This window comes from Bombina bombina, chromosome 5, assembly GCF_027579735.1.
Source record: "Bombina bombina isolate aBomBom1 chromosome 5, aBomBom1.pri, whole genome shotgun sequence".
In the NCBI taxonomy this organism is placed as follows: Eukaryota; Metazoa; Chordata; class Amphibia; order Anura; family Bombinatoridae; genus Bombina; species Bombina bombina.
Window position 1 is genome coordinate 1,041,231,995 of NC_069503.1, and position 25,037 is coordinate 1,041,257,031.

At 40.8% G+C, this 25,037-nt stretch overlaps 1 protein-coding gene across 1 annotated transcript in view; it reads right to left on the reverse strand.

Annotated features, from left to right (window-relative positions):
• Nucleotides 1–715: 715 nt before the first annotated feature.
• RAD21 (RAD21 cohesin complex component) overlaps nucleotides 716–25,037 on the reverse strand; it is a gene marked incomplete in the record, with an annotated part of 310,812 nt that continues 286,490 nt past the window's right edge. The window contains 2 exon segments of the mRNA XM_053715306.1: nucleotides 716–2,863; nucleotides 3,289–3,372. Of these exon segments, the coding sequence (XP_053571281.1) occupies nucleotides 2,672–2,863; nucleotides 3,289–3,372 (276 nt within the window).

Sequence of the window (25,037 nt, forward strand, 5' to 3'; positions counted from 1 at the left end):
AGGCTATACGTACATTACATCGGTATCAGCAGTATTTTCTTAGTCAATTCCATTCCTTAGAAAAATAATTTACTGCACATACCTTGTTTGCAGGATTCCCCACACGCTATTCCCTTTCTGAAAGTTACCCCACCGCTCAGAATGTGCGAGAACAGCCAGTGGATCTTAGTTACTTCTGCTAAGATCATAGAAAACGCAGGCAGATTCTTCTTCCAAATACTGCCTGAGAACAAACAGCACACTCCGGTGCCATTTAAAATAAACTTTTGATTGAAGAAATAAACTAAGTATAAAAAACACCACAGACCTCTTACAACGTCCTATCTATTTGAGTTGCAAGAGAATGACTGGGTATGACATGTGAGGGGAGGAGCTATATAGCAGCTCTGCTTGGGTGATCCTCTTGCAACTTCCTGTTGGGAAGGGAATATATCCCATAAGTAATGGATGACCCGTGGACTGAATACACTTAACAAGAGAAATTATATAAATTGTGCTGCTCTAAATAGTGTAAATTAGCCTCACCACATCTAGGAAAGCCAAGGAAACTGTCTGCAAGGCATCCCACAGAGCAGTGAATACCCATCATGCTGTGACTTTTAGTGCCTATTTCCCAGGCTTAATTAACCCCTTATGGATAAGGGAAACAAAAGTGCACATTTATACTTGCGTAAATGTGTCCTAATTATATGCAGATAATTACACAGAAACAGAATTAAAGGTTATCAGGATTTTTATTAGAAAAGTTATACATAACACAGCATCAACTATTTTTATGAACAATTATCCTTGATAAGCAATGAAAGACTAAAAATGTGTAACAAGTATTTCTATAATTAAAACATCCAACGTATCTACAATCTCTTTATACAAAGGGAAACTGGTTTTCCAGGCACATTATTTAGAAAATAGATGCAGAGCAAAGCATATTTTCATAAATGGATTTTTTTTATTACATTTTCATGATCATACAAAGTCATTCTGAATCCACAATTAGAAAATATATTAGTAACCATAATTTTGGAAGGAGGGGGGGGGGGGAGCATGATTGTTATTTTACCAAACATAACTCAAATGAGTTTATTCATACTCTGTTTTTGCAGTTTACAAAAGAGGGAAATCTGGTGGTTTGTGAAACACTGAAAACCTTGAATTAAGAGGTTGATAATAAAATAATGTAAAATTAAGAAAGTGCCAATTTTAAACCAGCAAATGAAGTGTATTATACCAAATGAAAAAAAGTCACCTTCTATATAGGTATTAAACAATGCTAAAAAAAAACAACAACTCATAAACAGGTGTGTGCAGTATTAGGAAATAAAGGGGGTAAGTGGGAACTTAATATTCAGACAATATAGGCTATACAATTATTTTGTAGTACCCTTTGAAGGGAAGCAATCATGCATTGACAACCTACCATGCACATAGTAGACCCCCACTTTGAACCTTTAACGTTGTAAAGTTAGGGGGGGGGGGCAATTACTATGGCAAGGACAGCAACAGAGAAAGCCCAAAGCAAAACTCAAAGGTAATTTAATTTGAAGCAGTGTAGGGGAAATTTTTTTTTTGCATATTTCTTTTACGGCATGTCATTCTTTGATTGGAGAACCATTGTATCAAAAATAGTTTTGCACTTACGTTTGTCACACATTTAAAACTGCTTTAAACAAAGCAAGACATACAAAAAATTGCAGTCATGCTACAATTAAAAGTTTACAAGTATAAAAGTTTACGATATTTTGGAATTTATGTAAAAATTCTAAAACTGAAAAGGTTTGCATAGAAAACTTTACTGCAGTGTCATTAAATATTTATGCTGTCATCGTAAATGGAATGCAAGTTTGTGAGCGAAGCTACGAATGTTATTTAGTAAAATACTATTCTTTTCTTATTAAACAAATTTGCAATCTGATTGTAAGTTTACAAAAGCTTAAGAGAAAGTGACGACTAAAGTATTACAATTTAAATCATTATTTAAAAACAACCTAGATGTATTTTGCAATGGATAAAAGATATACAAAAAAAAAAAAAAATCCAAAAAAATAATAAATAATTTAGCTCAATAAAATCTATAGTAACAAAGAATAAAGGTTGGATATTTTTAGGCCAAATTTTTTTTTCTGTGTTTTTTTCTTTAAATAGTAAAACAAGATTATTTTTTTATACTAATATTGCACACAACGGTTATGAATTATTAGCATTAGTCTTCCAGGATAAAGGAACCATATTAAAACATTTTATGCATTGTAATAAATGGGACAATCACATCTTTGAAAGAGAAAAATAAATTTAAAAAAACGCAAAACACATAAGAAAGTTATCTGGGAAGAAGTGAGTTCTTTGCAGATAATGCAATGCATAAAAGGTTTGTTAAAAGATTTGTCCTATTAAGATCGTTTTTTTTAAACCATAAACAAACCACCTCATCCATATTTATATCCCATAAAAATAGACATTACACTTAAAAGAAAATAAGACAAACTTTGTACATATATTAAATAACCAATATCATTAGCCAGAGGACAGGATCACCATGACACGGTTTGAACAAGTTTGGTTTTGGGGAAGGCTCTACTACTCTGCTCTGCCATGCTTCACAAGCAGCTCCAGCATACAAGAGGTTCATGGAATTTCTGCTGGAGCTTGTTTTAGCCTTATGAAATCCATAAAGTCAAACAATATGAAATCTTGGTCCTGGTGTGGCAATGATATCACTGTAAGGCTCCTCCTGTGTGAGCTCAATGGCTTGTTGCTTTTTAAGTACAAGAAAACTGTAGAATTTGGCTGCCGCCTGCTTTCGATTTGTGTCTCTGCACAGTTCAAGCAAACTGATCGATTCAGCTCCAGTTTTAGCAAGGACTCTCTGTAAGTTAAAGGAGACCAATTACTTTAAAATCAATATACATTTTGAAGAGTTCATTTTTTTAAAAACAAAAACATCTTAAAAGGCAGTCCGCTTTGGTGCAACTTTCTATCCAGGTCTTTCTATTTAAATACAGTTTTGCATAGATATAGCATCTGAATATGCATATATATTTTTTTTTTTTTAAGGACTTAAAATATCAGAATACTGAGAATACTGCAACTAGTGCAAAAAGCAATAGTTAATGCCTCAAATGCTTTCATTTAGAACTTGTAGCATTACTTTTCATACAACCTGTTTTTAATACTTTTTATATGACATTGTCTCGTTTCTTCAACAGGGATTAACAAGTGTGCCATTAAAGGGAAAACATTTTGGCAAAAATGAGGACCAACATGAGCAAAATGAACAAAAGTGATTGTTACCTGAAGACCATGCAGCATCTGCTGAGTTCTCTTATTCCATCGTCTCTCCTCCTGGTCTTGATCAGTCCCTGTGGCATCTTCCTCCTACAGCAACAATAACAGCAGTTAGAACTCACAGCTGTTTTTCTGATTAATATTCATAAGATAACTGAAGGAGAAAATTAATTCATATTTCTCAATATCCCTTGAGCACCAAGCACTCATTCTAAACTACCTCCTTGTCTAACGCTCAGCAAATGAGTCTCCTCTCCCTGAGCTGAAAAAAATATTTAGCAAAGCAGATTCTTTATGGAGATGCTAATAATCACAGATGTTTTAGGCTGGCTTGGCAGAAAGATTACAATGTACTATTGTGTCATTTGAGAACGGCAGATACCAGTGACTTGTGCCAATTTTGTATTGTATATTTAAACAGCAGTTTACGGCTTCAACTAAATCTTACACAATACAGGAGGTTGAAGGTAAACCGTCAACAAATGTTGACATGAACTAGTAATTACGCAAAACAATGCTGAACTGACAAAATTACTTGCTGATTTTAACGCTACATTGTTATTTTATTTTAAGGGATATGAAGACCAAATATTCTAATGTAATGGAGACAGAACATACAGTTTTTTAAAAAGTTTCCAAGTTACTTCTATTATCAAATTTGCTTCGTTCTCATGATATTCTGTGTTAAAGAGATACCTAGAAGGGCATCTGGAGCATTACATGGCAGGAAATAGTGCTGTCATCTAGTGCTGTTTCAAATGGATAACATTCTTTCAAAATTGTTGCCATAAAGTGCTCCAGAAATGGGCCGTCTCCTAAGCATACGTTCCTGCTTTTCAACAAGATACCAAGAGAAAAAAAAAAGAAAAATTGAGACTAGAAGTAAATTAGAAAGTTTAGAAGCTGAAGAAACTTATTGAACGAGATCTAAAGAGGACACAGTGGTCAGAACTGAAATGCATGTGAGTGAATTTCAATTTTAAATAGAAGCATTTCTGCAGTAAACACACATGTATTAGCTTGTACTAGAAGCACATTTGCTATTATTGTTTCAATCATAGCATTTACCCTACTTGGGTACACAAAGAAAAGATGTACATATGAATTGAATGATGCACCTATGTGTTGTTGACAATGCAAACTGAGTCTAAACAAGTGTGAAGTTTTAGTCCAGAGTGAGAAAGGTTAAGATTTAAGTTACTTTTAAATTATTCTGCGGATAGAGATAAATACAGTGGATATAAAAAGTCTACACACCCCTGTTAAAATGTCAGGTTTCTGTGATGTAAAAAAAAATGACAAAGAAATCATTTCAGAACTTTTTCCACCTTTAATGTGACCTATAAACTGTACAACTCAATTGAAAAACAAACTGAAATCTTTTTAGGTGGAGGGAAGAAAACCAAAAAAAACAGAATTTATGCTTACCTGATAAATTACTTTCTCCAACGGTGTGTCCGGTCCACGGCGTCATCCTTACTTGTGGGATATTCTCTTCCCCAACAGGAAATGGCAAAGAGCCCAGCAAAGCTGGTCACATGATCCCTCCTAGGCTCCGCCTACCCCAGTCATTCGACCGACGTAAAGGAGGAATATGCATAGGAGAAATCATATGATACCGTGGTGACTGTAGTTAGAGAAAATAATTCATCAGACCTGATTAAAAAAACCAGGGCGGGCCGTGGACCGGACACACCGTTGGAGAAAGTAATTTATCAGGTAAGCATAAATTCTGTTTTCTCCAACATAGGTGTGTCCGGTCCACGGCGTCATCCTTACTTGTGGGAACCAATACCAAAGCTTTAGGACACGGATGATGGGAGGGAGCAAATCAGGTCACCTAGATGGAAGGCACCACGGCTTGCAAAACCTCTCTCCCAAAAATAGCCTCAGAAGAAGCAAAAGTATCAAATTTGTAAAATTTGGTAAAAGTGTGCAGTGAAGACCAAGTCGCTGCCTTACATATCTGATCAACAGAAGCCTCGTTCTTGAAGGCCCATGTGGAAGCCACAGCCCTAGTGGAGTGAGCTGTGATTCTTTCAGGAGGCTGCCGTCCGGCAGTCTCATAAGCCAATCGGATGATGCTTTTAAGCCAAAAAGAGAGAGAGGTAGAAGTTGCTTTTTGACCTCTCCTTTTACCAGAATAAACAACAAACAAAGAAGATGTTTGTCTGAAATCCTTTGTAGCCTCTAAATAGAATTTTAGAGCACGAACTACATCCAAATTGTGTAACAAACGTTCCTTCTTTGAAACTGGATTCGGACACAAAGAAGGCACAACTATCTCCTGGTTAATGTTTTTGTTAGAAACAACTTTCGGAAGAAAACCAGGTTTAGTACGCAAAACCACCTTATCTGCATGGAACACCAGATAAGGAGGAGAACACTGCAGAGCAGATAACTCTGAAACTCTTCTAGCAGAAGAAATTGCAACCAAAAACAAAACTTTCCAAGATAGTAACTTAATATCTACGGAATGTAAGGGTTCAAACGGAACCCCTTGAAGAACTGAAAGAACTAAATTGAGACTCCAAGGAGGAGTCAAAGGTTTGTAAACAGGCTTGATTCTAACCAGAGCCTGAACAAAAGCTTGAACATCTGGCACAGCCGCCAGTTTTTTGTGAAGTAAAACAGATAAAGCAGAAATCTGTCCCTTCAAAGAACTTGCAGATAATCCTTTCTCCAAACCCTCCTGTAGAAAGGATAGAATCTTAGGAATTTTTATCTTGTTCCATGGGAATCCTTTAGATTCACACCAACAAATATATTTTTTCCATATTTTATGGTAAATTTTCCTAGTTACAGGCTTTCTAGCCTGAACAAGAGTATCAATGACAGAATCTGAAAACCCACGCTTTGATAAAATCAAGCGTTAAATCTCCAAGCAGTCAGTTGGAGTGAAGCCAGATTCGGATGTTCGAATGGACCTTGAACAAGAAGGTCCTGTCTCAAAGGTAGCTTCCATGGTGGAGCCGATGACATATTCACCAGGTCTGCATACCAAGTTCTGCGTGGCCACGCAGGAGCTATCAAGATCACCGAAGCCCTCTCCTGATTGATCCTGGCTACCAGCCTGGGAATGAGAGGGAACGGTGGGAATACATAAGCTAGGTTGAAGGTCCAAGGCGCTATCAGTGCATCTACTAGAGTCGCCCTGGGATCCCTGGATCTGGACCCGTAGCAAGGAACCTTGAAGTTCTGACGAGACGCCATCAGGTCCATGTCTGGATTGCCCCATAATTGAGTTATTTGGGCAAAGATTTCCGGATGGAGTTCCCACTCCCCCGGATGGAAAGTCTGACGACTCAGAAAATCCGCTTCCCAATTTTCCACTCCTGGGATGTGGATTGCAGACAAGTGGCAGGAATGATTCTCCGCCCATTGAATTATTTTGGTCACTTCCTCCATCGCCAGGGAACTCCTTGTTCCCCCCTGATGGTTGATATATGCAACAGTCATGTTGTCTGATTGAAACCTTATGAATTTGGCCTTTGCTAGTTGAGGCCAAGCTTTGAGAGCATTGAATATCGCTCGCAGTTCCAGAATGTTTATCGGGAGAAGAGATTCTTCCCGAGACCATAGACCCTGAGCTTTCAGGGGTTCCCAGACCGCGCCCCAGCCCACCAGACTGGCGTCTGTCGTGACAATGACCCACTCTGGTCTGCGGAAGCTCATTCCCTGTGACAGGTTGTCCAGGTTCAGCCACCAACGGAGTGAATCTCTGGTTCTTTGATCTACTTGGATCGTCGGAAACAAGTCTGTATAATCCCCATTCCACTGTCTGAGCATGCACAGTTGTAATGGTCTTAGATGAATTCGTGCAAAAGGAACTATGTCCATTGCCGCAACCATCAAACCTATTACTTCCATGCACTGCGCTATGGAAGGAAGAAGAACAGAATGGAGTACTTGACAAGAGCTTAGAAGTTTTGATTTTCTGGCCTCTGTCAGAAAAATCTTCATTTCTAAGGAGTCTATTATTGTTCCCAAGAAGGGAACTCTTGTTGACGGGGACAGAGAACTTTTTTCTATGTTCACTTTCCACCCGTGAGATCTGAGAAAGGCTAGGACAATGTCCGTATGAGCCTTTGCTTTTGACAGAGACGACGCTTGAATCAGTATGTCGTCCAAGTAAGGTACTACTGCAATGCCCCTTGGTCTTAGCACCGCTAGAAGGGACCCTAGTACCTTTGTGAAAATCCTTGGAGCAGTGGCTAATCCGAATGGAAGTGCCACAAACTGGTAATGCTTGTCCAGAAAGGCGAACCTTAGGAACCGATGATGTTCCTTGTGGATAGGAATATGTAGATACGCATCCTTTAAATCCACCGTGGTCATGAATTGACCTTCCTGGATGGTAGGAAGAATTGTTCGAATGGTTTCCATCTTGAACGATGGAACCCTGAGAAATTTGTTTAGAATCTTGAGATCTAAAATTGGTCTGAATGTTCCTTCTTTTTTGGGAACTATGAACAGATTGGAGTAAAACCCCATCCCTTGTTCTCCTAATGGAACAGGATGAATCACTCCCATTCTTAACAGGTCTTCTACACAATGTAAGAATGCCTGTCTTTTTATTTGGTTTGAAGACAATTGAGACCTGTGGAACCTCCCCCTTAGGGGTAGTTCCTTGAATTCCAGGAGATAAGCTTGAGAAACTATTTCTAGCGCCCAAGGATCCTGAACATCTCTTGCCCAAGCCTGAGCAAAGAGAGAGAGTCTGCCCCCCACCAGATCCGGTCCCGGATCGGGGGCCAACACTTCATGCTGTTTTAGTAGCAGTGGCAGGTTTCTTGGCCTGCTTACCCTTGTTCCAGCCTTGCATCGGTCTCCAGGCTGGTTTGGTTTGAGAACTATTACCCTCTTGCTTAGAGGGTGTAGAATTTTAGGCTGGTCCGTTTCTGCGAAAGGGACGAAAATTTGGCTTATTTTTAGCCTTAAAAGACCTATCCTGAGGAAGGGCGTGGCCCTTTCCCCCAGTGATGTCTGAAATAATCTCTTTCAAGTCAGGGCCAAACAGCGTTTTACCTTTGAAAGGGATGTTAAGCAATTTGTTCTTGGAGGACACATCCGCTGACCAAGACTTTAGCCAAAGCGCTCTGCGCGCCACAATAGCAAAACCTGAATTTTTCGCCGCTAATCTAGCTAATTGCAAAGTGGCGTCTAAGATAAAAGAGTTAGCCAATTTAAGTGCTTGAACTCTGTCCATAACCTCCTCATACGAAGAGTCTTTATTGAGCGACTTTTCTAGTTCTTCGAACCAGAAACACGCTGCTGTAGTGACAGGAACAATGCATGAAATTGGTTGTAGAAGGTAACCTTGCTGAACAAACATCTTTTTAAGCAAACCCTCTAATTTTTTATCCATAGGATCTTTGAAAGCACAACTATCTTCTATAGGGATAGTAGTGCGTTTGTTTAGAGTAGAAACCGCCCCCTCGACCTTGGGGACTGTCTGCCATAAGTCCTTTCTGGGGTCGACCATAGGAAATTTTTTAAATATAGGGGGAGGAACAAAAGGTATGCCGGGCCTTTCCCATTCCTTATTTACAATGTCCGCCCTGCTTGGGTATAGGAAAAGCATCGGGGGGCACCGGGACCTCTAGGAACTTGTCCATCTTACATAACTTCTCTGGAATGACCAAATTGTCACAATCATCCAGAGTAGATAACACCTCCTTAAGCAGAGCGCAGAGATGTTCTAATTTAAATTTAAAAGTAATAACATCAGGTTCAGCTGGTTGAGAAATTTTTCCTGAATCTGAAATTTCTCCCTCAGACAAAACCTCCCTCCTGGCCCCTTCAGATTGGTGTGAGGGTATGTCAGAACCATTATCATCAGCGTCCTCATGCTCTTCAGTATCTAAAACAGAGCAATCGCGCTTTCTCTGATAAGTGGGCATTTTGGACAAAATGTTTTTAATAGAATTATCCATTACAGCCGTTAATTGTTGCATAGTAAGAAGGATTGGCGCACTAGATGTACTAGGGGCCTCTTGTGTGGGCAAGACTGGTGTAGACACAGAAGGGGAAGATGCAGTACCATTGCTTACTCCCCTCGCTTGAGGAATCATTTTGGGCAACATCATCAGTGGCATCATTGTCCCTACTTTGTTTGGACACTATGTCACATTCATCACATATATTTAAATGGGGAGGAACCTTGGCTTCCAAACATACAGAACATCGTCTATCTGATGGTTCAGACATGTTAACAGGCATAAACTTGATAAAGCACAAAAAACGTTTTAAAATAAAACCGTTACTGTCACTTTAAATTTTAAACTGAACACATTTTATTACTGAATAGGTGAAAAAATATGAAGGAATTGTTCAAAATTCACCAAAATTTCACCACAGTGTCTTAAAGCCTTAAAAGTATTGCACACCAAATTTGAAAGCTTTAACTCTTAAAATAACGGAACCGGAGCCGTTTTTACATTTAACCCCTATACAGTCCCTGGTATCTGCTTTGCTGAGACCCAACCAAGCCCAGAGGGGAATACGATACCAAATGACGCCTTCAATAAGCTTTTTCAGTGGTTCTTAGCTCCTCACAAATGCATCTGCATGCCTTGCTTTCCAAAAACAACTGCGCATTAGTGGCGCGAAAATGAGGCTCTGCCTATGACTAGAAAAGGCCCCCAGTGAAAAAGATGTCCAATACAGTGCCTGCCGTTTTTTTAATACATCCCCAAGATTAAAAGAACTATTTATAGTTATAATCCACTAAATATACTTATAAAGTAATCGTTTTAGCCCAGAAAAATGTCTACCAGTCTTTAAAGCCCTTGTGAAGCCCTTTATTCTTATACTAAACTAAGAAAATGGCTTACCGGTTCCCATAGGGAAAATGACAGCTTCCAGCATTACCAAGTCTTGTTAGAAATGTGTCATACCTCAAGCAGCAAAAGTCTGCCCACTGTTTCCCCCAACTGAAGTTAATTCATCTCAACAGTCCTGTGTGGAAACAGCCATCAATTTTAGTAACGGTTGCTAAAATCATTTTCCTCTTACAAACAGAAATCTTCATCTCTTTTCTGTTTCAGAGTAAATAGTACATACCAGCACTATTTTAAAATAAACTCTTGATTGAAGAATAAAACTACATTTAAACACCAAAAAACTCTTAGCCATCTCCGTGGAGATGTTGCCTGTGCAACGGCAAAGAGAATGACTGGGGTAGGCGGAGCCTAGGAGGAATCATGTGACCAGCTTTGCTGGGCTCTTTGCCATTTCCTGTTGGGGAAGAGAATATCCCACAAGTAAGGATGACGCCGTGGACCGGACACACCTATGTTGGAGAAACATAATTTATGTAAGAACTTACCTGATAAATTCATTTCTTTCATATTAGCAAGAGTCCATGAGCTAGTGACGTATGGGATATACATTCCTACCAGGAGGGGCAAAGTTTCCCAAACCTCAAAATGCCTATAAATACACCCCTCACCACACCCACAATTCAGTTTAACGAATAGCCAAGAAGTGGGGTGATAAGAAAAAAGTGCGAAAGCATATAAAATAAGGAATTGGAATAATTGTGCTTTATACAAAAAAATCATAACCACCACAAAAAAGGGCGGGCCTCATGGACTCTTGCTAATATGAAAGAAATGAATTTATCAGGTAAGTTCTTACATAAATTATGTTTTCTTTCATGTAATTAGCAAGAGTCCATGAGCTAGTGACGTATGGGATAATGACTACCCAAGATGTGGATCTTTCCACACTAGAGTCACTAGAGAGGGAGGGATAAAATAAAGACAGCCAATTCCTGCTGAAAATAATCCACACCCAAAATAAAGTTTAATGAAAAACAAACAGAAGATTCAAACTGAAACCACTGCCTGAAGTACTTTTCTACCAAAAACTGCTTCAGAGGAAGAAAATACATAAAAATGGTAGAATTTAGTAAAAGTATGCAAAGAGGACCAAGTTGCTGCTTTGCAAATCTGATCAATCGAAGCTTCATTCCTAAACGCCCAGGAAGTAGAAACTGACCTAGTAGAATGAGCTGTAATCCTTTGAGGCGGAGTTTTACCCGACTCAACATAGGCAAGATGAATTAAAGATTTCAACCAAGATGCCAAAGAAATGGCAGAAGCTTTCTGGCCTTTTCTAGAACCGGAAAAGATGACAAAAAGACTAGAAGTCTTTCGGAAAGACTTAGTAGCTTCAACATAATATTTCAAAGCTCTAACAACATCCAAAGAATGCAATGATCTCTCCTTAGAATTCTTAGGATTAGGACATAATGAAGGAACCACAATTTCTCTACTAATGTTGTTGGAATTCACAACTTTAGGTAAAAAAATCAAAAGTTCGCAACACTGCCTTATCCTGATGAAAAATCAGAAAAGGAGACTCACAAGAAAGAGCAGATAATTCAGAGACTCTTCTGGCAGAAGAGATCGCCAAAAGGAACAAAACTTTCCAAGAAAGTAATTTAATGTCCAATGAATGCATAGGTTCAAACAGAGGAGCTTGAAGAGCCCCCAGAACCAAATTCAAACTCCAAGGAGGAGAAATTGACTTAATGACAGGTTTTATACGAACCAAAGCTTGTACAAAACAATGAATATCAGGAAGATTAGCAATCTTTCTGTGAAAAAGAACAGAAAGAGCAGAGATTTGTCCTTTCAAAGAACTTGCGGATAAACCTTTATCTAAACCATCCTGAAGAAACTGTAAAATTCTCGGAATTCTAAAAGAATGCCAAGAAAAATGATGAGAAAGACACCAAGAAATATAAGTCTTCCAGACTCTATAATATATCTCTCTGGATACAGATTTACGAGCCTGTAACATAGTATTAATCACAGAGCCAGAGAAACCTCTTTGACCAAGAATCAAGCGTTCAATCTCCATACCTTTAAATTTAAGGATTTGAGATCCTGATGGAAAAAAGGACCTTGCGACGGAAGGTCTGGCCTTAGCGGAAGAGTCCACGGATGGCAAGAGGCCATCCGGACAAGATCCGCATACCAAAACCTGTGAGGCCATGCCGGAGTTACCAGCAGAACAAACGAGCATTCCTTCAGAATCTTGGAGATTACTCTTGGAAGAAGAACTAGAGGCGGAAAGATATAGGCAGGATGATACTTCCAAGGAAGTGATAATGCATCCACTGCTTCCGCCTGAGGATCCCGGGATCTGGACAGATACCTGGGAAGTTTCTTGTTTAGATGAGACGCCATCAGATCTATTTCTGGAAGCTCCCACATTTGAACAATCTGAAGAAATACCTCTGGGTGAAGAGACCATTCGCCCGGATGCAACGTTTGGCGACTGAGATAATCCGCTTCCCAATTGTCTATACCTGGGATATGAACCGCAGAGATTAGACAGGAGCTGGATTCCGCCCAAACCAAAATTCGAGATACTTCTTTCATAGCCAGAGGACTGTGAGTCCCTCCTTGATGATTGATGTATGCCACAGTTGTGACATTATCTGTCTGAAAACAAATGAACGATTCTCTCTTCAGAAGAAGCCAAAACTGAAGAGCTCTGAAAATTGCACGGAGTTCCAAAATATTGATCGGTAATCTCACCTCCTGAGATTCCCAAACTCCTTGTGCCGTCAGAGATCCCCACACAGCTCCCCAACCTGTGAGACTTGCATCTGTTGAAATTACAGTCCAGGTCGGAAGCACAAAAGAAGCCCCCTGAATTAAACGATGGTGATCTGTCCACCATGTTAGAGAGTGTCGTACAATCGGTTTTAAAGATATTAATTGAGATATCTTTGTGTAATCCTTGCACCATTGATTCAGCATACAGAGCTGAAGAGGTCGCATGTGAAAACGAGCAAAGGGGATCGCGTCCGATGCAGCAGTCATAAGACCTAGAATTTCCATGCATAAGGCTACCGAAGGGAATGATTGTGACTGAAGGTTTCGACAAGCTGAAATCAATTTTAGACGTCTCTTGTCTGTTAAAGACAGAGTCATGGACACTGAATCTATCTGGAAACCCAGAAAGGTTACCCTTGTCTGAGGAATCAATGAACTTTTTAGTGAATTGATCCTCCAACCATGATCTTGAAGAAACAACACAAGTCGATTCGTATGAGATTCTGCTAAATGTAAAGACTGAGCAAGTACCAAGATATCGTCCAAATAAGGAAATACCACAATACCCTGTTCTCTGATTACAGACAGAAGGGCACCGAGAACCTTTGTAAAAATTCTTGGAGCTGTAGCTAGGCCAAACGGCAGAGCCACAAACTGGTAATGCTTGTCCAGAAAAGAGAATATCAGGAACTGATAATGATCTGGATGAATCGGAATATGCAGATATGCATCCTGTAAATCTATTGTGGACATATAATGCCCTTGCTGAACAAAAGGCAAGATAGTCCTTACAGTTACCATTTTGAACGTTGGTATCCTTACATAACGATTCAATATTATGAGGGCCGCACCTTCATGTGGACTTAGAAGCTGGCTTTGCCTTTCTAGAAGGCTTGGATTTATTCCAGACTGGAGATGGTTTCCAAACTGAAACTGCTCCTGAGGATGAAGGATCAGGCTTTTGTTCTTTGTTGAAACGAAAGGAACGAAAACGATTATTAGCCCTGTTCTTACCCTTAGATTTTTTATCCTGTGGTAAAAAAGTTCCTTTCCCACCAGTAACAGTTGAGATAATAGAATCCAACTGAGAACCAAATAATTTGTTACCCTGGAAAGAAATGGAAAGTAGAGTTGATCTAGAAGCCATATCAGCATTCCAAGTTTTAAGCCATAAAGCTCTTCTAGCTGAAATAGCTAGAGACATAAACCTGACATCAACGCTGATAATATCAAAAATGGCATCACAGCTAAAATTATTAGCATGTTGAAGAAGAATAATAATATTATGAGAATCATGATCTGTTACTTGTTGCGCTAAAGTTTCCAACCAAAAAGTTGAAGCTGCAGCAACATCAGCCAATGATATAGCAGGTCTAAGAAGATTACCTGAACACAGATAAGCTTTTCTTAGAAAGGATTCAATTTTCCTATCTAAAGGATCCTTAAACGAAGTACCATCTGACGTAGGAATAGTAGTACGTTTAGCAAGGGTAGAAATAGCCCCATCAACTCTAGGGATTTTGTCCCAAAATTCTAATCTGTTAGACGGCACAGGATATAATTGCTTAAAACGTTTAGAAGGAGTAAATGAATTACCCAATTTATCCCATTCTCTGGAAATTACTTCAGAAATAGCATTAGGAACAGGAAAAACTTCTGGAATAACCACAGGAGATTTTAAGACCTTATCTAAACGTTTAGAATTAGTATCAAGAGGACCAGAATCCTCAATTTCTAAAGCAATTAGTACTTCTTTAAGTAAAGAACGAATAAATTCCATTTTAAATAAATATGAAGATTTATCAGCATCAATCTCTGAGACAGAATCCTCTGAACCAGAAGAGTCATCAGATTCAGAATGATGATGTTCATTTAAAAATTCATCTGTAGAAAGAGAAGTTTTAAAAGATTTTTTATGTTTACTAGAAGGAGGAATAACAGACATAGCCTTCTTGATGGATTCAGAAACAAAATCTCTTATGTTATCAGGAACATTCTGAACCTTAGATGTTGACGGAACTGCAACAGGCAATGGTACATTACTAAAGGAAATATTATCTGCATTAACAAGTTTGTCATGACAATTAATACAAACAGCTGGAGGAATAGCTAACAAAAGTTTACAGCAGATACACTTAGCTTTGGTAGTTCCAGCACTAGACAGCGATTTTCCTGAAGTATCTTCTGACTCAGATGCAACGTGAGACATCTTGCAATATGTAAGAGAAAAAACAACATATAAAGCAAAATTGATCAAATTCCTTAAATGACAGTTTCAGGAATGGGAAAAAATGCCAATAAACAAGCTTCTAGCAACCAGAAGCAAAGAAAATTTGAGACTGAAATAACGTGGAGACAAAAGCGACGCCCATATTTTTTAGCGCCAAATAAGACGCCCACATTATTTGGCGCCTAAATGCTTTTTGGCGCCAAAAATGACGCCACATCCAGAACGCCATTTTTGGCGCAAAAGGACGTCAAAAATGACGCAACTTCCGGCGACACGTATGACGCCGGAAACAGAAAAGATTTTTTTGCGCCAAAAAAGTCAGCGCCAAGAATGACGCAATAAAATTAAGCATTTTAAGCCCCCGCGAGCCTAACAGCCCACAGGGAAAAAAAGTCAAATTTTTAAGGTAAGAAAAAATGATTCAAATGCATTATCCCAAATATGAAACTGACTGTCTGAAAATAAGGAATGTTGAACATCCTGAGTCAAGGCAAATAAATGTTTGAATACATATATTTAGAACTTTATAAACAAAGTGCCCAACCATAGCTTAGAGTGTCACAGAAAATAAGACTTACTTACCCCAGGACACTCATCTACACGTTTGTAGAAAGCCAAACCAGTACTGAAACGAAAATCAGCAGAGGTAATGGTATATAAATAAGAGTATATCGTCGATCTGAAAAGGGAGGTAAGAGATGAATCTCTACGACCGAGAACAGAGAACCTATGAAATAGACCCCGTAGAAGGAGATCACTGCATTCAAAATAGGCAATACTCTCCTCACATCCCTCTGACATTCACTGCATGCTGAGAGGAAAACCGGGCTCCAACCTGCTGCGGAGCGCATATCAACGTAGAATCTAGCACAAACTTACTTCACCACCTCCATAGGAGGCAAAGTTTGTAAAACTGAATTGTGGGTGTGGTGAGGGGTGTATTTATAGGCATTTTGAGGTTTGGGAAACTTTGCCCCTCCTGGTAGGAATGTATATCCCATACGTCACTAGCTCATGGACTCTTGCTAATTACATGAAAAACCTAAAATAATGTGGTTGCATAAGTGTGCACACCCTTTTATAACTGGGGATGTAGCGGTGTTCAGAATTAAGCAATCCCATTCAAAATCATGTTAAATAGGAGTCAGCATACACCTGCCATCATTTAAAGTGCCTCTGATTAACCCCAAATAAAGTTCAGCTGCTCTAGTTGGTCTTTCCTGAAATTTCCTTAGGTCGCACCCCACAGCAAAAGCCATGGTCCACAGAGAGCTTCCAAAGCATCAGAGGGATCTCATTGTTAAAAGGTATCAGTCAGGAAAAGGGTACAAAAGAATTTCCAAGGCATTAGATAGACCATGGAACACAGTGAAGACAGTCATCAAGTGGAGAAAATATGGTACAACAGTGACATTACCAAGAACTGGACGTCCCTCCAAAATTGATGAAAAGACAAGAAAACTGGTCTAGGAGGCGACCAAGAGGCCTAAAGCAACATTAAAGGAGATGCAGGAATATCTGGCAAGTACTGGCTGTGTGGTACATGTGACCACAATCTCACATATTCTTCATATGTCTGGGCTATGGGGTAGAGTGGCAAGACGAAAGTCTTTTCTTACGAAGAAAAACGTCCAAGCCAGGCTACATTTTGCAAAAACACATCTAAGTCTCCCAAAAGAATGTGGGAAAAGGTGTTATGGTCTGATGAAACCAAGGTTGAACTTTTTGGCCATAATTCCAAAAGATGTTTGGCGCAAAAACACTGCACATCACCAAAATAACACCATACTCACAGTGAAGCATGGTGGTGGCAGCATCATGCTTTAGGGCTGTTTTTCTTCAGCTGGAACTGGGGCCTTGTTTAAGCTAGAGGGAATTATGAACAGTTCCAAATACCAGTCAATATTGGCACAAAACCGTCAGGCTTCTGCTAGAAAGCTGAACATAAAGAGGAACTTCATATTTCAGCATTAAAACGACCGAAAGCATACATCCGAATCAACAAAGGAATGGCTTCACCAGAAGAAGATTAAAGTTTTGGAATGGCCCAGCCAGAGCCCAGACCTGAATCCAATTGAAAATCTGTGGGGTGATCTGAAGAGGGAGGAGGCAAAGAACACCACAGCGGGGTGAAAGATAGATGAAGTAAAGACAAAAGCCCCTAAATCACCCTAAGGCGCTACTATATAGAGATTAGAATACCCAGAAGGTCTCACCGGGCACCTCTACACAGCACCCTAGCTGTAAATAACTTGCAGCCAAATCCTGAAATGCAGAGGTGTCCCTTCACACCTCTAATATGGTACAAAATAAAAATTAAAGAGTGCAGGAGAAACGGCTATAAAGTATATCATATATATGTTTTTCTACCCCTTGCATATATACATATATATGATGTACTTTATAGCTGTTTCTCCTGCGCTATCCTGCACATATATATATATATATATATATATATATATCCTCCCTTCCCTCCCACTCCAGTCATTCTCTTTGCCTGTGTTAGTGATAGGAAGAGGTAAAGTGAGGTGTTAGTTTAGATTCTTCAATCAAGAGAGTTTATTTTTAAAATGGTACCAAAGTGTGCTAATTTTCTATAGGGTGTAGCCATATTCCTTGTAAGCCTCTAGAGTAGAGCTACAGGTGGCAATGGGAACTGCTGCCCTTCTGTATACGGATGGTCTTAGCAATATTAACTAAGGCTCTTTTGTGTCCACAGAGCTGCTGTCGGGAGAAGACCTCTTGATCCCGTGGAACTTCTCATGCTGTTGATCAGCACTGAGGTAAGTGCAGTTTTATTTTCTGGGACACTGGCTAACTCAGAAGGGACTGTGTACTTATGAGCTGTTGGAACAAGTTAAAAGGGCTGTTCTGTAACGGTGTGTGCGAGTTGTCCAGGGGGTTACATTAGAGGTAAATGTTTATTAAAATGGCCTATTGTGATCCTATGAATGGGGTTTTAATGCATCACTAGATCGCTTCTCAAAAAGAGCTATGGTGCCTACGTGTTGGACGCTGGAAGTGCTTACCTGAGTCTTGCAATTAGGACTCAGGTTTACGGCTGCATATTGATTTTGAGACTGTAGCAGGGGTTGAGAAACAGCGTTTCATTGCCACGCTGGGAACTTCATAGAATATGGAAGTTCTTTGCCGCGCGGAGTTACGTCCGATGCGACGCCCACGATGGGCGGGACTTGCTTTGGCACGCTGTTTAGCCGCGCAGTCTGTCATTACATCCGGCTGCTGGATTAGACTAAGCACACGCCGTGACCTCATGAATATTAGTGAACACGAGCGGTCTTAGGTGTTTTGCCACATTCCTCCGGTTCCTTTGTCAAGTGTGGTCGGAAGACCGTGGGGGCAGGTAGGCGCCTCAGCAGAGCTGTTGAGGCGAGGTGCTGAAATAAATTCTATACTGATTACATTAGATTTGTAACCTTTTCAGGCTCTGACATTGTTAATACATGTTTAGTTTTTTAAAGGCACAGTAGCGGCCCGGGTTTAAAATGATCTGTGCTTGTTAACCTTTTCAGGCTCTGACCTTATTACATGGTTAGCTTTTAAAGGCACAGTAGCTGCCCAGGTTTAAAATAATCTGTGCTGCTGTTTTTTTTCTATGCCAATTAGCTATAAATTTTCAGACCACATTGCCTCTTGCTTTCTATCATGATGGATGCAGATGATATCCAAACTGCAGCTTGTTCAATGTGCTTGGATGCCACTGTGGAACCCCCAGCTCCTTTTTGTCCCTCATGTATTGAGAGGGCCTTGCATTTTAGAGGCAAAATTGTTTTTGAAAATCTTTGACTAAGTTGAATGCTTCTCAAGAGTCTACAGATGAGATGCAGAGAATGCCGCAGCTTTCTCCCCAAGTGTCACAGCCCTTAACACCGGCTCAAGCGGGACCTTTTATTTCCCCAGTCTCTGCAGCTTTTACATTAAAAGACAAAGCTGCAGTGATGTCCTCTACACTTTGATGCGTTAGCCAATTTTCCCATATCGCAAAGCAAGCGTTCAAGACAAGAAAACTATGTAGAAAATTCTGCCTCTGATTCTATGATGGCAATTACGGAAGTACCCTCCCGGGGTTCTGAGTTGGAGTGTACTGCGGTACTCTCAGAGGGTGAACTGTCTGACTCAGGGAGTGTTTTACCTCTGACTGACGTAGTTGCTTTCAGGATTAAGCTTGAGCACCTCCGTTTATTACTGAGGGAGGTGTTGGATACTCTGGATGATTGTGACTCGATAGTGGTCCCTCCAAAAAAATTGAGTAAGTTTGACAGATATTTGGAAGTCCCATCTTATTTGGATGTTTTTCCAGTACCGAAAAGGACTTCAGAGATTATTGCAAAAGAATGGGAGAGACCAGGTATTCCCTTCTCTCCTCCAGTTTTTAAATTTTTTTTTATCCTATAGCCGATGCTATTAGAGATTCTTGGCAGACGGTCCCCTAAGGTTGAGGGTGCTGTTTCTACTATGGCCAAGCGTACTACTATCCCTATTGAGGATAGTTGTGCGTTTAAGCACCCTATGGATAAGAAATTGGAGGGTCTCCTTAAACTTTACGTTCATCAGGGATTTCTGTTACAACCTGCGGCTTGCACTGTCACAGTCACCACTGCGGCCGCTTATTGGTTTGATGCTCTAGAAGAGTCTCTTAAGACAGACTCCTTTGGAAGAGATACAGGATCGGATTAAAGCTCTTAAGTTAGCTAATTTGTTTATTACTGAGACTTCCCTGCAGATTACAAAATTGGCGTCTAAGAGTTCAGGCTTCGCCATCTTAGCATGCAGAGCTTTATGATTAAAATCTTGGTCTGCGGATGTGTCATCCAAATCTAAGCTTTTGACTATTCCTTACAAGGAATTGAAGGAGATCATTTCTGACATAATGGGAGGCAAGGGTCATCTCCTCCCTCAGGATAAAAAGTCCAAACAGAGAGGGCGGCAGAGTAATTTTCGTTCCTTTCGGAATTTCAAGGGAGTTCCCTCTTCCTCGTCCGCTAAACAGGAAGGGAATTATTCACAAACCAAGTCCACTTGGAGACCCAACCAGTCCTGGAACAAGGGTAAACAATCCAAGAAGCCTGCAGCTTCTACAAAGTCAGCATGAAGGTTCGGCCCCCGATCCGGATCTGGTGGGAGGCAGACTCTCTCTTCGTCCAGGCCTAGATAAGAGATGTTCAGGATCCCTGGAAATTGTGTCTCAGGGATATCAGTTGGAGTTCAGAAACTCCTCCCCCAGAGGAAGGTTTCTTCTCTCAAGATTATCTGCAAATCAGATAAAAAGAGAGGCGTTCTTACATTGTGTAGGAGACCTTGCTTCCATGGGAGTAATATGTCCCGTTCCAGAAAAGGAACAGGGGTTTTAATCAAATCTCTTTGTAGTTCCCAAGAAAGAGGGAACGTTCCGACCTATTATAGACCTCAAAAGTCTAAACAAGTTTCTCAGAGTTCCATCCTTAAAGATGGAAACTATTCGTACCATTCTTCCATTGATCCAGGAGAGTCAATTTATGACTACCGTGGATCTAAAGGATGCATATCTACATGTTCCTATCCAAAAAGATCACCACAAGTTCTGCCGTTTTGCCTTTCTGGACAAACATTTTCAGTTCGTGGCTCTTTCAGTCTGGCCACGGCGCCAAGAATTTTCACAAAGGTTCTGGGGTCTCTGCTGGCGGTTCTCAGGCCGCAGGGCATTGCAGTGACGCCTTATCTGGATGATATTCTGATCCAGGCGTCTTACCAGCTAACAAAGTCTCATACTGACATTGTTCTGTCCTTTCTAAGGACTCACGGGTGTAAAGTGAATCTAGAAAAGAGTTAGTTTGTTCCACAGACAAGGAAGGGTTCCTTTCTTGGGAACTCTAATCGACTCTCTATCCATGAAGATCTTTTTGACGGAAGTCAGGAAGTTAAAGATTCTGAATGCAATTGGATTGATTGTAGCGGCAATGGACATCATTTCGTTTGCTCGTTTTCATCTCAAACCTCTGCAACTGAGCATGCTCAGACAATGGAATGGAGATTATGCAAATTTGTCTCCTCAAATAGATCTAGATCTGGAGACAAGGGACTCTTCTATGGTGGTTGTCGCTGGATCATCTGTCCCAGGGAACATGCTTCCGCAGACCCTCTCATGGGTGATAGTGACAACAGACGCCAGTCTGATAGGATGGGGAGCAGTCTGGAACTCCCTGAGGGCTCAGGGTGTATGGACTCGATCGGAGTCTCTACTTCCATCAATATCCTAGAGTTGAGAGCAATATTCAATGTGCTTCAGACTTTGCCTCAGTTGGCTTCGGCCAAATTCATCAGATTCCAGTCGGACAACATTACAACGGTAGCTTGAGTTGCCTTGCTACTGTTAGCGTGATTAATGCTCATATAAACTGCTAACCTGGAGAGGCATAAACAGAGCAATGGGAGTAGAGATTTTTCACAAACATTCATCTCTCGAGTGAACCAAGGGATGATCACATCTCTTTAAAATTGTATTTCTATTTTGTTTTTACTGTAACACAGGCATCCTGCAATAAAAAACACTGCTGTGTCACACTAGAACTTCACATTACTCGCACAATAACAGCACGCAGGCGCTTTTCTCCTTATGTGGGCAGTGCACAATATTTTATGTGCACTGCTCCACCAAAGAAGCGCAGTCCCGTTGTGCCAGTGATGTCACGTGTGACGTCACCACTTCCGGTTGTGCATGCGTAGAGGCAGAAAACTACATATACGTACATGCAGTTTTCATTTGGCAACCTCACCCACATGACACAGGATGGGAAAAGCTAAAAAAATCTCAAAACAAAAGTTTTCAAAGATTAAAAGATGCAAATTACACAGGTACAGCTCTACATACATATTTTTATATTGTGGACACATTCATTATAGTATCCTGAAGTGTTGACTGGTCCTTAAAGTGAAAGTAAATCCTTGACTTTTGAAACAAATAAAAACAGAATTTATGCTTACCTGATAAATTACTTTCTCTTGTGATGTATCGAGTCCACGGATTCATCCTTTACTTGTGGGATATTCTCCTTCCCAACAGGAAGTGGCAAAGAGAGCACACAGCAGAGCTGTCCATATAGCTCCCCCTCTAGCTCCACCCCCCAGTCATTCGACCGAAGGTTAGGAAGAAAAAGGAGAAACCATAGGGTGCAGTGGTGACTGTAGTTTAAACAAAAACTACCTGACTTAATAGCCAGGGCGGGCCGTGGACTCGATACATCACAAGAGAAAGTAATTTATCAGGTAAGCATAAATTCTGTTTTCTCTTGTAAGATGTATCGAGTCCATGGATTCATCCTTTACTTGTGGGATACCGATACCAAAGCTTTAGAACACGGATGAAGGGAGGGAACAAGACAGGTACCTTAAACGGAAGAGGCACCACTGCTTGTAAAACCTCTCCCCCAAAAATAGCCTCCGAAGAAGCAAAAGTATTGAATTTGTAAAATTTGGAAAAAGCATGCATCGAAAACCAAGTCGCTGCCTTACAAATCTGTTCAACAGAAGCCTCATTTTTAAAAGCCCATGTGGAAGCCACTGCTCTGGTAGAATGAGCAGTAATTGTTTCGGGAGGCTGCTGGCCAGCAGTCTCATAGGCCAAACGGATGATGCTTTTCAGCCAAAAGGAAAGAGGTAGCAGTCGCCGTCTGACCTCTCCTCTTACCAGAATAGATAACAAACAATGAAGGTGTTTGTCTGAAATCCTTAGTTGCTTGTAAATAAAACTTTAAAGCACGAACCACATCAAGATTGTGTAACAGACGTTGCTTCTTCGAAGAAGGATTAGGACACAGAGAAGGAACAACAATTTCCTGGTTAATATTCTTATTGGACACAACCTTAGGAAGAAAACCGGGTTTGGTACGCAAAACTACCTTATCTGCATGGAAAACCAGGTAAGGTGAATCACAATGTAAAGCAGATAACTAATACTCTTCGAGCAGAAGAGATAGCTACCAAAAACAAAACTTTCCAAGATAAAAGCTTAATATCTATGGAATGTAAAGATTCAAACGGAAGCCCTTGCAGAACTGAAAGAACTAAATTCAGACTCCATGGCGGAGCCACAGGTCTATAAACAGGCTTGATTCTGACTAAAGCCTGACTAAATGTTTGAACGTCTGGTACCTCTGCCAGACGTTTGTGTAAAAGAATCGACAAAGCAGATACCTGTCCTTTTAAGGAACTAGCTGATAAGCCTTTCTCCAATCCTTCTTGGAGAAAAGACAATATCCTGGGAATCCTAATCTTACTCCATGAGTAACCTTTGGATTCACACCAAAAAAGATATTTTCGCCAAATCTTATGGTAGATTTTCCTGGTGACAGGCTTTCTAGCCTGAATCAGGGTATCAATAACCGACTCAGAGAAACCACGCTTTGATAGAATTAGGCGTTCAATTAGGCGTTCAATCTCCAAGCAGTCAGACGCAGATAAATTAGATTTGGATGCTTGAAAGGACCTTGTATTAGAAGGTCCTGCCTCACTGGTAGTGTCCATGGTGGGACAGATGACATGTCCACTAGGTCTGCATACCAGGTCCTGCGTGGCCACGCAGGCGCTATCAGAACCACCAAAGCCCTCTCCTGCTTGATTCTGGCAACCAGACGAGGGAGGAGAGGAAACGGTGGAAAAACATAGGCCAGATTGAAGGACCAAGGCGCTGCTAGAGCATCTATCAGCACCGCCTGGGGATCCCGGGAAGTTTGGTGTTCTGACGGGACGCCATCAGATCCAATTCTGGAGTGCCCCATAGCCGAGTCAGCTGGGCAAATACCTCCAGGTGGAGTTCCCACTCCCCCAGGTGAAAAGTCTGACAACTTAGAAAATCCGCCTCCCAGTTGTCTACTCCTTGGATGTGAATTGCTGAGAGATGGCAGGAGTGATCCTCCGCCCACCTGATTATTTTGGTTACCTCCGTCATTGCTAGGGAACTCCTTGTTCCCCCTTGATGATTGACGTAAGCTACAGTCGTGATATTGTCCGACTGAAATCTGATAAATTTGGCCGCAGCTAGCTGAGGCCATGCCTGAAGCGCATTAAATATCGCCCTCAGTTCCAGAATGTTTATCGGGAGAAGAGCTTCTTCCCGAGACCATAAGCCCTGAGCTTTCAGGGAGTCCCAGACTGCACCCCAGCCCAACAGACTGGCGTCGGTCGTTACAATGATCCACTCTGGTCTGCGGAAACACATTCCCTGAGACAGGTGATCCTGAGACAACCACCAGAGAAGAGAATCTCTGGTCCCCTGGTCCAGCTGTATTTGAAGAGACAAATCTGCATTATCCCCATTCCACTGTTTGAGCATGCATAGTTGCAGTGGTCTGAGGTGTATCCGTGCAAAAGGGGACTATGTCCATTGCCGCTACCATTAGTCCGATTGTCTCCATGCACTGAGCTACAGATGGCCGAGGAATGGAATGAAGGACTTGGCAAGTGGTTAAGAGTTTTAACTTTCTGACCTCCGTCAGAAATATTTTCATATCTACCGAGTCTATCAGAGTTCCTAGGAAGGAAACTCTTGTGAGGGGGGAAGAGAACTCTTTTTGATGTTCACCTTCCACCCGTGAGACCTCAAAAAAGCCAATACGATTTCCGTGAGAGACTTGGCTCTTTGGAAAGTCGACGCCTGAATTAAGATGTCATCTAGATAAGGCGCTACTGCTATGCCCCGCGGCCTTAGAACCGCCAGAAGGGACCCTAGCACCTTTGTGAAAATTCTGGGAGCAGTGGTAAACCCAAAAGGAAAAGCCACAAACTGGTAATGCTTGTCCTGAAAGGAGAACCTGAGAAACTGGTGATGATCTTTGTGAATAGGAATGTGTAGATACGCATCCTTTAAATCCAAGGTGCTCATATATTGTCCCTCCTGGATCATTGGTAAGATTGTCCGAATGGTCTCCATCTTGAATGATGGGACTCTGAGGAAT